Below are 15,726 nucleotides of genomic sequence, written 5' to 3' on the forward strand. Positions count from 1 at the left end.
CCTTTTTCACAATATAATAGTTTTCAGTCAGTCATAGTTGAGATTTCTTTTGTGTTTAAACTAAAAACCATGATTTCTGTATACCCTGACGATAAATGGCCGTAATATTAAAAAGAACCATGTGTAGTGTACTTCCACTTCTGCTGCGTTACAGAATAGTCTTGATCTACTAATGGAGTAGAGTTGAGAAACGATAGCAGCCTACCTTTATTGAGCACTTTTACTGTATACTGGGCACACTGATAGGCATAAAATATTTAATTTAACCCTAATAAGAATCTTATAGGTGCATCTGTTGATCTTGTTTTAAAGCCACTAATCTGTTCTCCACCCCCATAATTTTGTTATTTTAAGAATGTCATATAAATGGGATCTACAGTACTTTTTGGAATTGGTTTTTTTTCCACTCAACATAATTCCCTTGAGATTTATCCAAGTTGTTGCATGTATCATTAGTTTGATCCTATTTATTGCTTAATATAATTCCATCCACTGTATGGGTGTACCGGGTTGTTTAACCCTTTGCCCGTTGAAGGACATTTGGGTTTTCCCAATTTGGGGCTCTTACGAATAAAGTTGCTATGAGCGTTCATGTGCATGTTTTTTGTGTCAACATAACTTTTCATTTCAGAAATATAACTCTGTGTAGATATATGTCAGTTTATCTGTTCATGGACATTTAACTTTTGTCTAATTTTTAGCATCGCTGCATTTGAATAATGCAACAGTGAATGGCCTTTGTCCTCGTCCACATTTGTGAGAGCTTCTGTGGGACATAGACCTAAAAGTGGGATTGTTGGGATTTACAGAATGTGCGTGTTTAACTTTACTAGATAGTGCAGAATTGCTCTCCAAACTGGTTATACTAGTTTAAATTTTCACTAGAAGTGTGAGAGTTCTTTTTTTCATATTTTTATCAACACTTGTTATTTTCAAATTTTATAATTTTTCCCAGTTTAATGGATTTGAAATGGTGTTCACTGACTTAAATTTGCATTTCCTTAATTACAATGAGGTTCAACATCTTTTTATGTCAATCACTTCTTCCTATCTTTGGGTTCATTTTTCTAAAGAAATTGTTTATATATTTTAGATACTTCTCTTTAAAAAAAAGCATTTATTATGGAAAAATTTCCAACATATTCAAAAGTAGAAAGAATAATATGTGAATTGCCATATATTGCCGGTATTGTTCCTCTACGTCTTTTCCCCCCATTCTGTGATTTTGTTGTCTAGCCGACATCATTTCATCTGGGAATTTTTAAACATAATCACAATACCATTCTAGCACCACTCCTTAAAAGAAAAACGGCAATTTCTACTAACATAAAATAGTTAGTAGACACATTTCTTGACTGTCCTATAAATGTGATGTCTCTGTGTGGCCCTCATCTCCTTTAAAAAAAAAAAAGTTTATTATTTTGAATTGGGATCCAGAAAATAGGGCAATTTGATTACACAAAAGAATTTAAAATTCTTTTTACTTGGGATCCAGAAAACTTCCATATGTTCGAAGTGGTTAATCCGTTTCTTAAGATTCTTTTCATTGAAAATCGAGCATTTATCTTGCCTTTTCTGTGAACTACACATATATCAGGATCTCTAAAGAGTTGGAGGGGGGGAGATTTTCTTTATAGAATATTCCAGCTAAAGTAAAACAAGGAGGAAAATAGAATGTCACTATTTTACAACCCCGAATGAGTTAACGGGTGGAGGCAGTGATCCTTAATGGTTGCCAGCGTCACAAAAGGAGAGGCACCCTCATGGACTTGGTTTCTTAGAATTCTCTAAAGGTGACTGTAAAGATATTTGTTTTGTTTTAGAATCATTATGGATCACAGATTTATACGTTTTTATTATGTTCAGTCCACTGCATCATTATCCTCATTGATACTCAAATTCATGACCATTTTTGGTCAGTGGGAAAAAAATGTTATTCCGGTTAGCTTCTGAGGTTTTTTGGACATGACTGCCATACCAGAAAGCAAGAAAACTTAAGAGTTCTTGGCTCACCTTGTATATTTCCTGGCTCAGATCTGAAAGCATCTATTTCTCCAGAGAGCTCTTGTTCCTTTTAGTGAGAAATCATATTTGGAGACTGCAGTCAGGGCAGTGCGGGGGTTCATTGCTACTGGCTTGGCCATTGTCTCTAAGACTTTTAATAGACTCAGAGACATAGAGAAGAAAACTGTTGGTTGCTAGAAGGGAGGAGGTGAAGGGATTAGAAAGTACAAATATAGTCACAAGGATATGAAATACAATACGGGGAATATAATCAACAATGTTGTAAAGATCATGTAAGGTGCCAGATGGGCACTGGACTTATCAGGAGGTCACGTCATAGACTGTAGATGCTTCACCGCTGCACTGTACACCTGAAGCTGAAGTAGAATTGTACTGACTGTCAGCTATAATTCACACACACACACACACACACAAGGGTGCCAAAAAAATGTACACATTTTAAGAGATGTTATCTACCGTGTTTCCCCAAAAATAAGAGCTAGCTGGACAATCAGCTCTAATGCGTCTTTTGGAGCAGAAATTTGTGTGTGTGTGTGTGTAGTATAAAAATTAATAATATAAGACCCGGTATTATAGTATATTAATACCCAGTCTTATAGTAAAATAAGACCAGGTCTTACATTAATTTTTCCTCCAGAAGACACATTAGAGCTGATGGTCTGGCTGGATCTTATTTTGGGGGAAACACTATATGTATTACTTTTCGAAGTTGAATTGAATTATGCTAACAATGTGTAGTCTGTTCGCTCAAAAGATGGTGTTAATCAAATGAATGCTAGCGTCATTCATTGTATTACAATTTTAATACAGCTTTTTCCTTTCTTAAAATGTGTGTACATTTTTTTGGCACCCTCTGTGTATATATATTTTCATGTGATGTAAAGTATAGCATAGGGAATAGAGTCAATGGTATTTTGACAGCTTTATACAATGTCAGAGAGGTAGAAGATTGGGGGGGTGCATTATCACTGTGTGAGGGATGTAAATGTCTAACTTATTACATTGCTTTGTGCACCTGAAACTAATAAAAAAAAATAGACTTTTTAATGGACCTCACTGGAAAATAGGTACTTTAAAATGTTTAAAGATAAACTGTATCATGAGTCTATACCAATATTTCTTACTCTAATTCAATACTACAGGGTTTTACCCTTACACACTTACAACTCTCTTCCACATCTATCAGTTCTCAAGGACATCAACCTAATTGCCATGTTTTTACTCACCTTACATCACAATAGTCTCAGAATAATAATGCCAACACTTACACCAACAATGTAATTACTGAAAACAGTTTAAAGTTTTTTTGTTGGTTGGTTGGTTTTTGCTTTTAGTACTTAGAGTATTTCCCACTAGAAATGTCACTTTATTGTATTTTGAGGGTACTTGCAAAAGATCCCAAATGACAATTGGGTTTGTTCCATTTAATTTTTATTCTTAGTGATCTGAAAGTCATCTGTAAAGCAAAGCATAGTGAGAGAAATCTAGTTGCTATTTTGTGTGTGTATGTCTGTGTCTGTCTGTCTGTCTCCCCATTCTGTTCTTTCCCTCTTATAGTTAACCATCTCTTAAAATTTAATGGTTTTGGATATTAATCTTTTATTCAAAGATTGATAAGTAGACCAGTGAAAGGAAAAGAGAAGCTAGAAACACACCCACCCACCACACATAATTGGAAATTTGATATGTAACCAAAGAGGCGTTACAGATTAGTGGGGAAAGGATGGAAATATTTGATAAATATTATTGGGACACGGCTATCCATAAGGAAAAACATAAAATAAGGAATAAATATAAAAGTAAAATGTTAACTTTTTTTTTCAGGGGGGGGGGATGTGAGGATAACTGTATAACCTAAAAATAAAGAATTCTTAAGGCAAAGAGTAGAAACCATGAAAGAAAGATTGATAAATGCACTTTATTAAAACTTTAAATTTCTGTGCCACAAAAGAATCCTAAACAAAAACAAACCACAGATTAAGAGAAGATACAAGTGCACTCTCTGGGCATGTTTTATAGTAAAGAGAAAACAGCCTGGGCTTCTGAATCCAGCAGACTTGGGGCCAAATTCTATCTGTGTAACCTGGTGCAAACTAATTAAAATATCTCTAAAATCTTAATTTTAGTGTATGCAAAATGAAGATGCAAATACCATGCCTTTCAGGATGTGAGGATTAGAGAAAATGTATATAAAGCATCCATTTGGAGATAATAGGAATCAGTTACAAGCAACATTGAATTAGAGTTTTATTAACCTACTTAAAACTGGAAATCTTTAGGTCTGCAAACTAATCAAAGGAACAACTTAAAACCTTGAAATAAACTGCATTGATCCTCATGGAATCATTTTTTGCAAAGGATGAAGTGTTTTAAATAGGCACTTTGGATTGTAAGGTTGGTGATCACGCAAATAACTAAAGCAAAAAAGGTGGAATTAGTGTAAGGATTATTAATGCCTATAAACTGGAACTGGAATTCTTTTACTTTTTTTCTCCTAGTTTCTGTTACTTTATAGCTTTGGTGTTCATGAACCATATTGTAAATGGTATCTTTTTACATCTTTGTTCCCATCACTAACATTCTTCCGTCTCTGGGTATTTTTGTTGTTTTTTTAAGTTTTAAAAATTACTTTTTGTTTTAAATCAAAGGTTAGTTATATCATTAGGCATAGTTGAAAAAGATTTTTTTTTTCCATAAAAGTTTCCTCCCCATTCTGAAAGGCAACTAATTTCAAATCCTTCACTTGTTTCTTTTGGTATTTATCTTCATATTTCCAAGTATTTGGCTTACATAACTATTTTTAAAAACTTTTTAAAAAATATTATCTTTTGACTTCTGACTATTTACAATTTACTTCTCTACTTAGAACACTGTCTGTGTCCCGTATTTTGGCAATAGTAGCATTATTAAATGAGTATTCAGTGTATGCAGTATTATCATTCTGCAAATATTAACAGCTTATCAATGACTACATTTACTTTCTTAGATTTTTTTCAAAGTAGATAACTTCCTTATCTTTGTATCTGCTTCCTTTTCCATGTACTTTTGATTAATTCACCAACAAAAGTGTATAACTGTCTTAATATGTTCAGTCAGATAATCTGTCAGTTTTATTTCTTCCTTGAACATATTTTCCTGGAACCATTCAGTTTGCTGCTGTATTCTGGACTGGTTGCTTTTAGGCTTGCTACATAGTTATCATGCATCATCTTGGGAATATTTTGCTTCTCTCATTTGTTTATTTCCCCATTTCCTGAATTCCTTGCTTTCTTCCTTTTGGATTTACTGCATTCTAATGGAGCACACCTACCGGTGGCTTTCTAAGAAAGGGTACATAGAAGGTGAAATTTTCTGAGACCTTGCATGTCTGAAACTATCTTTGTCCTAGCTTTACACTTGATTAATAGTTTAGCTGGGTGGAAAGTTTTAGGTTGGAAACTTTTATCCTTCGGAATTTTGAATATTGTGCCATTGTGTTCTAACTTTCAGTGTTGCTGTTGAGAAATCTGATATTCTTTATGTTTTTGCTATTATAGTTTTAAATTTTAATATTTTGATCTCCTTGTGCTCCTTTTATGTAGTATCCTGTTTCTGCTCTTGTTTCATGGATGCGAAGATTTTTTGTGAAGATTTTTTTCCCTACACCTTACATTATTTTTGTTTATTCCAAGTTTTTTTAATGTTTGTTTGTTTTGCTGGTTTTTTTCTCAAATACCTGGATTACTTAACTGTCTATATTTGAGTAAGGTCATTTATCTGATGGTGTTTTTTAGAGGATTGGTCAATTTTCCCAAAAAAGAATTCTTCAGTCTTCATTCCTGGTGGTTGGCAGTGTTTTTGTTTTTATAGCTGAGTTGGGTGATGGGGATGCAATAGTGGGGTGGCCATGGTTGGCGCGTTCGTGGTTCAACCTGTTGACTTTCACTTAACCTTTCGTCTTTGGTATAGAGCCTTATCATTTTCTTCAGCATGCCTTGTGCTCCAGCGGCCGCTGGCTCTCTGGATCAGCCTTTGCAGATTAAGCCTTCAGTCTTCTACCATTTCAAGGAAAAGTAGTTTCCTAGGTACACTGGTAAGGGAAAGGTCTAGTTATTGTATCAGGATTTTCAGCCAATCTTCCTATTTTTCAGAAGTATCCTACCCTCTCTTTCAGAGAGTAACTGTTGCTTTCCACTCTGTGAGTCTTTAGATGGGTGGAGGAGTTTTCCTGCTGCTTCTTGTGTCCCCCCCCGCCCCCCCGCCCCACCGTTACCACCACCCCTAGCCGTTTAACATTTCCGTATTCTCTTGTGTGCTAATCCATGCGTTTCATAAGGCTGAAAAAACGATAATTTTTGCCTTCTTGTTTCCCTTGACTCTGAGGATAAATGACATTGGGGCAGGCGGGCTTGCTTTTATTTTGATAGGATTTCAAGACAGATGTGTTCATTCTGCCTTATTTAACCAGAAACCTTTATGTTCATGTTGCTGTTAGAGGAAATCTGGTGCAGGTACCTATGACCTACATTTTATATACTGAGATAGCTAGACAGTACCTATTCCCAAATTACTAATACGATTTTAGAAGTCTGTCCTTGAACAAATTATATAAATGAATGAATCTTAATATTTAATCTAAAAGTAAGACAACTTACCATGCGGACTTTTTACAATAATTGTAAAAAACTGCAGTTACTTTTGCACCAACCCAATACATGTGCTGTTTCATCCCAGTTGTGTAAATAATCAGAGAGAAGAGGGTGAGTGAAATAAACTCTGGGTGTTGAGTATGTATCATTGTAGGGGCCATATAATGGAGACTGAAGTATAGAGATAGAATGTTCTGGAGTCAAAAAAGCATAAACCACTTATAAAATACACTGTCAAGTGTAGCCTATAATGTTGGGGCTCGGGGGAGCAATAAGCAACATTTTTTTCCCCTTTTTTACTTTGGAACTAATTGAGAAACAGATACAGACATATAAAATTTCAGCTTTATTACTAATCAAAATGGTGTTGGAATGCAAGACAGATATATAACCTCAATAGACTTTCTAATATTTAACCCCTGAATTAGGCAAACTAACCACTGGCTGGTCACTGACTGAGCAGATCTCCCTGTGCTTAGCATGCAGGAGAGGACCTGCTGGAATGCAGCCTCTCCAAAGAAAGGACGAACCACTGGAGACTATGCGCTTGGAGGTTTTGAGCTGATTAGGTTCTCCCAGGTCCACTAATCAGCTTAAGTCACGCCTTGCTTGGCAGAGCTCAGAGTGAAGGGGCGGAGAGAAACTGAAAGTATTCTTACTTAATACTTTTCCCTAATGGAGATTTCAGTGCAAATGTGGGGAACAAATGTTTCCCTGTAACATACAACATATAATAGGCATACTATTATATTAATACTATAGTATTACTTCATACTATAGTATTATTTCATATTCTTAATATTATGAAGTAATGGCAGTACTGACCCATTATTATGTTCCACATTGAATTGCATGCCACTCATTTTATACCATGGTTGGTAAACGCCATTTAATCTAAAAATCTCTTGACATTTTTTGGCTCTGGGAAATTTTCTTACATTATTTCTTCTCCTGGTTTCTCTGTATTTTCATTCCATTAGATAGCTATGCCTGTTAACATATATGAATATATCCAAATAAAAGACAATCTAAAGGACTTTGAAAGGTACTTTTGACAAGTACAAATATTACTAGAAGTAACATTTGCTTTACCAGCTCATTTTAGACCAGTTCTGTTCTATATATTGTCTAAGCTGTAACCAGTCAACTTGTAAATGCCTTAGTATATTCAAACAGCCATTTATGCTTACTTCTCTGCCTACACAGAAGCAATTGCTCCCCCTACCAGAAAGCAACCAAATTTCCCTGAACGATGGAATCCACACTACGGTTACTGCAGGGAATTTTCTAATCTATTTTCCTTACCACTTCCTTTTTACTTCTTGTAGTGATCGTACACTCTCTAGTTCCCTCATTTTTCTTTTTTTATTAGGTACTGCTCAGTTAACTTCACCTCAGGAAGTCTTCTACACACACACACACACACACATACACACACACACAGGTGCCCTTCTTAACCTTAACCTTGTTCATATCTTGATTCTGTTGATCAGCTACATTAAGAAATTTTCAACCTCCTGCCAGTCTCCTCCCCCTCTTTCATTTGGGGGGGGGAAGGCAGGGAATAGGGATTGTTTTACTTTTGTTTGGTTGACTGGCTTGTGAAACTAACTCACTATTTGTAAGATTTCTTTTTCTGTTGTTATATTTATGTTTAAGAAATGCTATTTTTATTCAACAGCTTTTAGTACCCATTCTTTTTTTCTTTATTTGCTGTGCAGGGACTATGCACATTATGATTGCACAGCCTTGAAAGAATTTGTCATTTTGTCTGGCAGAGGAGAGAATCAATATAAGCTGAGGTGAAGAGAGGTACAGATGAAACAGTATAGGTGTTAGAAGCAACAGAATACTTGAATATGTGATGGTATTCTTGTACAGTTTTTGATACAAAAGAGAAATGGTAGCATCAGAAAACGTATGGTGCTAGTACGTCTTTGCCCTGGTTTTGATTAACATGTTGTAAGACTTCCTGTCATTTCTCACTATTAACTTTTCTAAACTATTTTCCCAACTTATCTTGCCCCTTCCCTGCCTCTGAAGCTGGGGCACTGGCTTTTGTAAGAATAGAATAAGAACATAGAACAGATTTAGGAGGTAGGGGAACAACTACCCCCTAGGTGAGTAGGCTTAAGTAGGTGTGTAAAAAGATGGTCATGCAAAGTTTGCATAGATAGCCTTGCTCTTGAACTTTGGAAAACTTGTGTTTAACTTAGAAAATCAGTGTATTGGCTTAACTCTAGTAACACTTTTTAAAACCTGCTTTCCTCTAAAATGTTTTCTGGTTGTGTCAGATACCTGATTTTATTATTTGTTGTTAGTCTGTGGACTAATGGCAGATTATTGACTGTCACTGTGTGAATTTACAAACACAGCATCACTTTCTAAATAGGAGAGTAATTTTTAGTGATCTACATAGTTTCTGGGGTCCACAACATCTGTCACTGAGTTTGATGCAGATTGGATTGACTTTTTAAAAGTATGCTTTTGAATTATTGATAATCATAACAAAAGTAATATGTCAAGATAAGGAAGAAAATTTTATTTTCAGGAATGTTTTAAATGAATCATACTTACAAAATAATCTCAGTTCATTGACAGCTATAATTTCTCAGATTTAATAACTTTATTGTGTACTCTATGCTACAAGTTAAATACAATAAAATTTTACAAATTCAGTATGTATAAAGCACTTTGAACACTGCCTGGCCCATATTAAGTGCTAAATAAGGTTATAGGTGTTAGCTGACATTTATTTTTGGTTTTGTTATATAGTGGTACAATTTTATTAAACAATTAACCAAATTCATATTTTGAGATATAGTCATTTGCTTTATAATCAGTTATTTTTGCCTTTAAATATTTTATGTCCATAAGTACTATCTGTGGTGGGGAGCTGATTTTACTAAAATTATATAAATGTACATAAGTGTTCCTATTACTGTGTTATCAGCTTACTCCCTTTAGTAAGAGTGTAGTGCTGCATCTGAGAATGCCAGGACATTTCACACAATATGAACATGGGACATGCGTTTATACACTGATATGCAGGCAGCCTTAGATAACTATTCTGTTGGTGACTGGTATCTGTTTCATTGCTTTGTCCTAAGTCTTGACATGTGATTTCAACACATACTTTGTGGCACTTTAGGGTTTTTCCACCCTTTAAATTTAAAAATTAATACCTGTACATGCTTAAAATCTTAAAATCCTTTATTTTTAAATCTCAAAATGTTTTATATTTAAAATAAAGGGGACAATACAAGAGGATCAGAGAGAAATTTTAAATTCACTGTCCTTGAACCCTTACTGTACATTCCACTCCCAGAAGTGGAGAACTATTACCAGTTTCTTGTGTGTCCTTTCAAAAATATTCTGTGCATTTGTAAGAGTATTTAAAAATATATACTCCTACCCTTTTTAAAACTTAGCTTAGTGCACTGTATACACTATTCTGTACCTCAGCTTTTTTCATTGAATGTTAGGGAAGATTGGTTTCATTCCATATCAGAACACATATGTTACTGTCATTCATTCTCAGGGCTTCATTCTATGCTGTGTATGTACAAACCATCACTTATTTCTCTAACCCACTGCTTGTTTTATATTTTTTTACTTCTTACAGTGTCAGTCTAATATTCTTATTTGTATATTTTTGTCTCTGTGTAAGTGTATTAGATACATTTCTAGAACTAGGAACTAAATACTAAATACCAGTTTATAATTTCCTCCTCAGTGTTTGTGAAGGCTTTCTTCCCCCATTCATTCCAAAATAGTATGTCAAGTTTTAGGTCTTAGTCTATGTGATGAGTGAAACATTATCTCGTTACTGTATTTGCATTTATTTAATCAGTGTTATGATTTTTGATATTGTACCTGCCAATACATTTTTCCCCTTGCATTTTCTTCTAATAGTTTTGTGTTTTATTTTTTACTATAAAATTTTGTTGAGTATATCATTTATTGGTATTTGGAATGAGGTAGGAATCAAACTCCATTTTTTTTAAGATAGCTAGTCTGTCATTAGTCTGTCATGCTAACACCTCCCCCTTTTTTTTAAATAACCTATTTTATCAGTGATATGACATGTCATTCACATTATATATCTTGTACTTGAGATTATTTCTAGATTCTTAATATTGTTCTATAGCTTCTCATTATGCTACCAGACTACCATGTTGATAAATATGTCATCATTTTTTATAATTGCTAGTTTATATTTTGGCATATATTTGTGATCCTTTGTTTTTAAGATAAATTTTTGTTATTGCTTTTGCTATTCTATTAAACTTTAAAATCGTTTTTTCTTTCACTCTGCCCTTGGTGTATGAAACCAATTTTTATATACCTACTAGTGAGCTCTTCTGTGGTCACAGCATTATAATTTAGGAGTATCCTGTGGTCAGTACAAACACTGTCTAACTTTATATTTTCTCCTCAGTTTGAAGAATTTTTCTTTTCTTTTCTAGCCTTTAATCTAGACAACGAGCAACCAGATTATGATATGGATTCAGAAGATGAGACCTTATTAAATAGACTTAACAGAAAGATGGAAATTAAGCCTTTGCAATTTGAAATTATGATTGACAGACTTGAAAAAGCCAGTTCTAATCAGGTACTGTACATTGTAAAAATGTTTCTTGTCTTACAATTAATCCAATTAGCAGATTTATTTTACATTTTCTTTAGACCTAAGTACATTGTGTTTTACTGTCTGCGGAACTTTTCCTGACGTACTAGAATGTCTATTTACAGTATTCCTTGAACTGAATGCTTAAGCATAATTTCTTTGAATAATAGTATGAAGAGTACTGTTCTGACTTTTTTCTTGTTTGGATATAAAAATAATACTAGTTACAATATTATAATATCTTCTTGATCCTTTTCATAGGGCTGTCTTTTTGGTGCTTCAGTAACTAAATTTGCTTGGTTGGGTCTCTAAGGCAGACATCTCATACCAAATCTTGCTCAGTTGCTCAGATTTATATTAAGGTACTCTATTACCATTTTAAATGTATTTTAGTTTTACTTATTTGTATATTATTTAAAATTTTACGTGAAGGAAAAGTTATTCACAAAGTAATGAAGAACTTAGTTATATATATGATATAGAGAATTTAAAATGGTTTGGTCTTTCTGGAGAGCAATTAGGCAGCGTACGCATATGTCAGGAACCTTAAAATGTTACACCTTTTGATTTAGTAATCCTACCTCTAGGACTCATTCTCAAGAAAAATAATTAGTGAAAATGCCAAAGATTTCTGAACAGATCTTTAGAATAACTTACAAGTTGTCTCTGTGGTGCAATTATCACACAGCCATTCAAAATTGTTATTTTGAATGATATCTAATGCCACAGGAGAGTTCTCATTTTATTATGTTACATTTCAAAAACAGGGTATAGAACTGTTTAAGTGGAAAACTGAGGTTTGTTTAAAGCATTTACATTTATACTTGTGCATAGAATAAAAGAACAGGAAAGTCAAACAAAATGCCAACAATGGTTATATTTCAGTGATGAAATTATTGGTGATTTTTATGTTCTTTATTCTATTTTTGTGTTTTACAAATTTATTATACTGAGCATGTGTTGATATTGTGATTAGATTTTAAAAATAAGCTATTTTTTAAAATAATTGTTGTGTACTTGTGTGGTATATTAATATGCTACTTGTTATTAATGTAGTAAGTTACAAATATCAGTAAACTTACAATAGACTTAAAACTTTTCAGTAGTTAACCCATACGAATTCATTATTTTCCCTCAACTCCCAACTTAAGTCTTTTGAATCCTGAGGCATTAACAGCTATTCTGAACATTTCCAGAAACTTTTCCATTGTAAAGTGACTACTGCTTGCTTAGCTACCAGTCTTTCCCTCTCATTTTGATGAAAGCAATATCTAGTGTACGATCCAAAGAAGTATGTTGAAAACTGAATTTTGTAAAATTCAACTTAATTGGCATTTTGAGAGAGTGTCTTGGTTTTTTCATTGGAAATTTGTATTAATTATCAAATTGATATTCATTATAGTTAGTGCTCACAGTTTTTCTAGGATTTTGATCACTGGCATCAGATACAGCTTCAGTTTTTCTTTATGTACAAATTTTCCTAGCAATGTTAGGCTCAGTCAATCTTTCAGTAGTTCTACTGTTTTCTTTGATTGCTCAGAAATTATTCATGGTGGCTGAAATTATATCATCAGAAGCCTTCACTTCTCAGTAAATTGCTTTCTTTCATTCAATCAGTAATATTTATTTAGTGAACAGGAGAGGTGACAGAAGTTCTGCCCTTGTGGAGCTTATTGTCTAAGTGGGGACAGGATAAACAAAAAGCATATAAATAGTAACAATTAGCTATCCACATATGATCGTCATTATCCTATTTTAGTTGTCTTTGCTCAATGGCAAGCTTCAAAGCCCTAAAGTGACTGGCTAGGTTCAGAGCATGGTGGCATCTGCTGTCAGCATTGGGGATGAAGGTGGAGGTTTTTGTCATAGAAACAAGATAATGGTCCTGTTATTAGAACCAAGGATTAAAGATACTGAAAGGCTGCCCTCCGTCCAAGTCCCTGATGTGCAGATTCATGGATTTCTTTTTTTTTTCCTTATTGGGGGCTAGCATAGTACCATGTTCAAGGACAAGGAATAATAAACTTTGTGGTTAACACCAATACTTACTAGGTTGGTAGAGAAAGACATAGAAGATAGACTGAGACAATGCTTCTGCCCCCATCATTCTGTGGAGACTAGTGCAGTGGTCATTACTGAAAACTCCTGTTGTTAAATGTGTTAAATGCTGTGATTATTTTCAGTCTGCATCCTTTTTGTTTTATTTGAGCTCTCCCTATTTCTTGACTGTCATCACCTTTGGTCTTTAGGATACAATCCATCCCCTTCTGGTTTTTCTTATTATTTTCCATGACCATCTCTTCCTACTTTCTTTTATCTGCTCCTTTTCATTCAACTCCTGCAAATATCAGGGTCTCTTGAAATTCTGTTCTTGGTATTCTTATTCTATGTATTTTGGGGTAGTATCACCTCAGCGAGCGTTTCTGTGGGTGACCTTTGGCCTTGACCTCTTTTCTCAAGCTCTAGGATTTTCTTTTTTCTCTCTTCATGCTGCCTGTTGGCATCTCTGCAGACCTTTCAATTTTAACCTTTCCTAATCTTCTCAACTCCAGATGATCCCATGATGTATTCTTTTTCTGTCCAGTAACTCAAAACTCAGAATCACATGTCTTTTACCCCTTTCCTTTACTCCCCAGGTTTCTAATTCTAACGCATCCTTGTGTGCCTATATATTCCTTGAATGTTTCATTTTCAGTTATCTCTTCTCTCATTTATTCAATCTTCTCTTTGCCCAAAAATGTGCCAAGGGTCCCTATATTGCTCCTTTTTTTTTTGGTCATAATTAAATTTTCAAAAGATTAGTCACCATGATCCATTTCAGTTTACTGAAATTATAGTAAAGTCACCAGTGACCTCCTAATTGTCATCCAGTAGCCTCTTTTCAGCCTCAATTCTACTTCATATCCCTGCCGTTTTTACTGAATGCTCTTGACCTCCGTGTTTCATGATTTTTGTGTCTCCTTTCTTCGTCTCTTCTTCCATTTCTCCTCTTCGTCTTACTTGTTGCTGTTTTCTTCAGTATCTGTCATCTGAATTCTTGCATCTTAAGCTACCAACACAGGCAGTCCCAGATGGCGTTTTTGTGACTCTGCGCTGTGTCTCATTGCACTAATACAGAGTTCCCAAGTTCTTACATTGTTCTCTGTTTAATTGGTATTTCTTCCTTTTCCTTTTTTGTACATTGTAAGTTTCTTTAGGTAGTGGATTTATCTTTAAGTTTCTATCCCTTCCTCACAACCTGTAACATAATGATGGGGTGGTAGTCATTGGTTATTAGCTATTTATTGCTTAATGGACTATTTTACATATAAAAAAACTTTAATTTTTACATGTAATTGATCATTTGCATATTTAAAATTATATATATTTAAATTGTTAGATCATGCGTTTTGTATGTAAACAAATTAAATGATCCTGTCCTGATGGAGTTAGTAGCAGTCTAAGAGAAAAGGCCGTATGGTAGAATAATTTTTATCTTCCCATCCCCAAAACCCTAAAGTAAGTAAATCAAATAACTCAGAGATGTCTTGAGAATAATAAATTTACCGCAGACACTTTGCTAGTTAAATACTGATTTCTACTACTTTCTAGTAGACAAAGAGCTAAGTGACAGAACTTTTTCTTAGGGTATAAAAGTAATAGAATTCTGATTTTGTGCGTTTTTAATCATGTGACATAATAATAGGACTACTTTATTAGCAAATAATTCTTGTCCTCTCAAATTGATGCTGTCACCATGATAATAGTGATGCCGTGATACAGGACTAGTTGCCTTGGAACAGCTACAGATAATTTTCACAGAATGATTAAAACCAAGATTATTCCATAAAATAAAAATTTGCTATATAACGACATAAAAATAGCAGTTGACCAAGAAAGTACAGTTAACACTGGAAAGAAATGTCAGGATCTTTAACTGTAAGCTGTGTATTGAATTCTTATTACCTAAGATACAAAAAGGGTACTTAACAGTTAGAAGGGCATTTCTAACGGGAACAAGAAGCCCCAGAGAAGGAAATCTGAGGCAGTGTTTTCATCCCCTAACACCTCCTGTGGGACGGTAGGAAGCGGTGTTATTTTGATAGTTCTGTTATATAGGAAACACTGCTGCTCTGCTTGTTGATGGAAAGAGACCTACCCCCCTTCCCAGTCTAAGGTTAAAGTACATTCTTGATTTAATTAGTGAAGGTTACAAAATTTTATCAGAAGCAGAACTGCCAAACAGCTGAAGCATGTGTAGCGTGTCACAGCGTTGTTTCCCTTGGTCCCCAGAGCACGAGAGCTGCCAGTGATGCTATGATGCTGTCAGCATGAGGTGGAATTTTATTAGCTTCAGAAAGCTCCACTCTTACTGTACCACTGTCCGTGTAGCCTGTGGGAGTATACATCACCATTCCAGAGAAGTTCAGCCGACAGGAGGAAAGTGCCCATTGAAAGTTGATG

The 15,726-nt window shown here is 34.5% G+C and overlaps 1 protein-coding gene across 3 annotated transcripts in view; it reads left to right on the plus strand.

Annotated features, from left to right (window-relative positions):
* Window positions 1-15,726, plus strand: part of EPC2 (enhancer of polycomb homolog 2) — a 114,029-nt gene that overhangs the window by 62,884 nt on the left and 35,419 nt on the right. For all 3 annotated transcript variants that reach the window (XM_019737477.2, XM_019737478.2, XM_019737479.2), the window contains exon 3: window positions 11,123-11,268. In XM_019737477.2, coding sequence (XP_019593036.1) covers window positions 11,123-11,268 — 146 coding nt within the window. The remainder of the gene's footprint in view (window positions 1-11,122; window positions 11,269-15,726) is intronic.

Source organism: Rhinolophus sinicus, linkage group LG01, assembly GCF_036562045.2.
Source record: "Rhinolophus sinicus isolate RSC01 linkage group LG01, ASM3656204v1, whole genome shotgun sequence".
Classification (NCBI taxonomy): domain Eukaryota; kingdom Metazoa; phylum Chordata; class Mammalia; order Chiroptera; family Rhinolophidae; genus Rhinolophus; species Rhinolophus sinicus.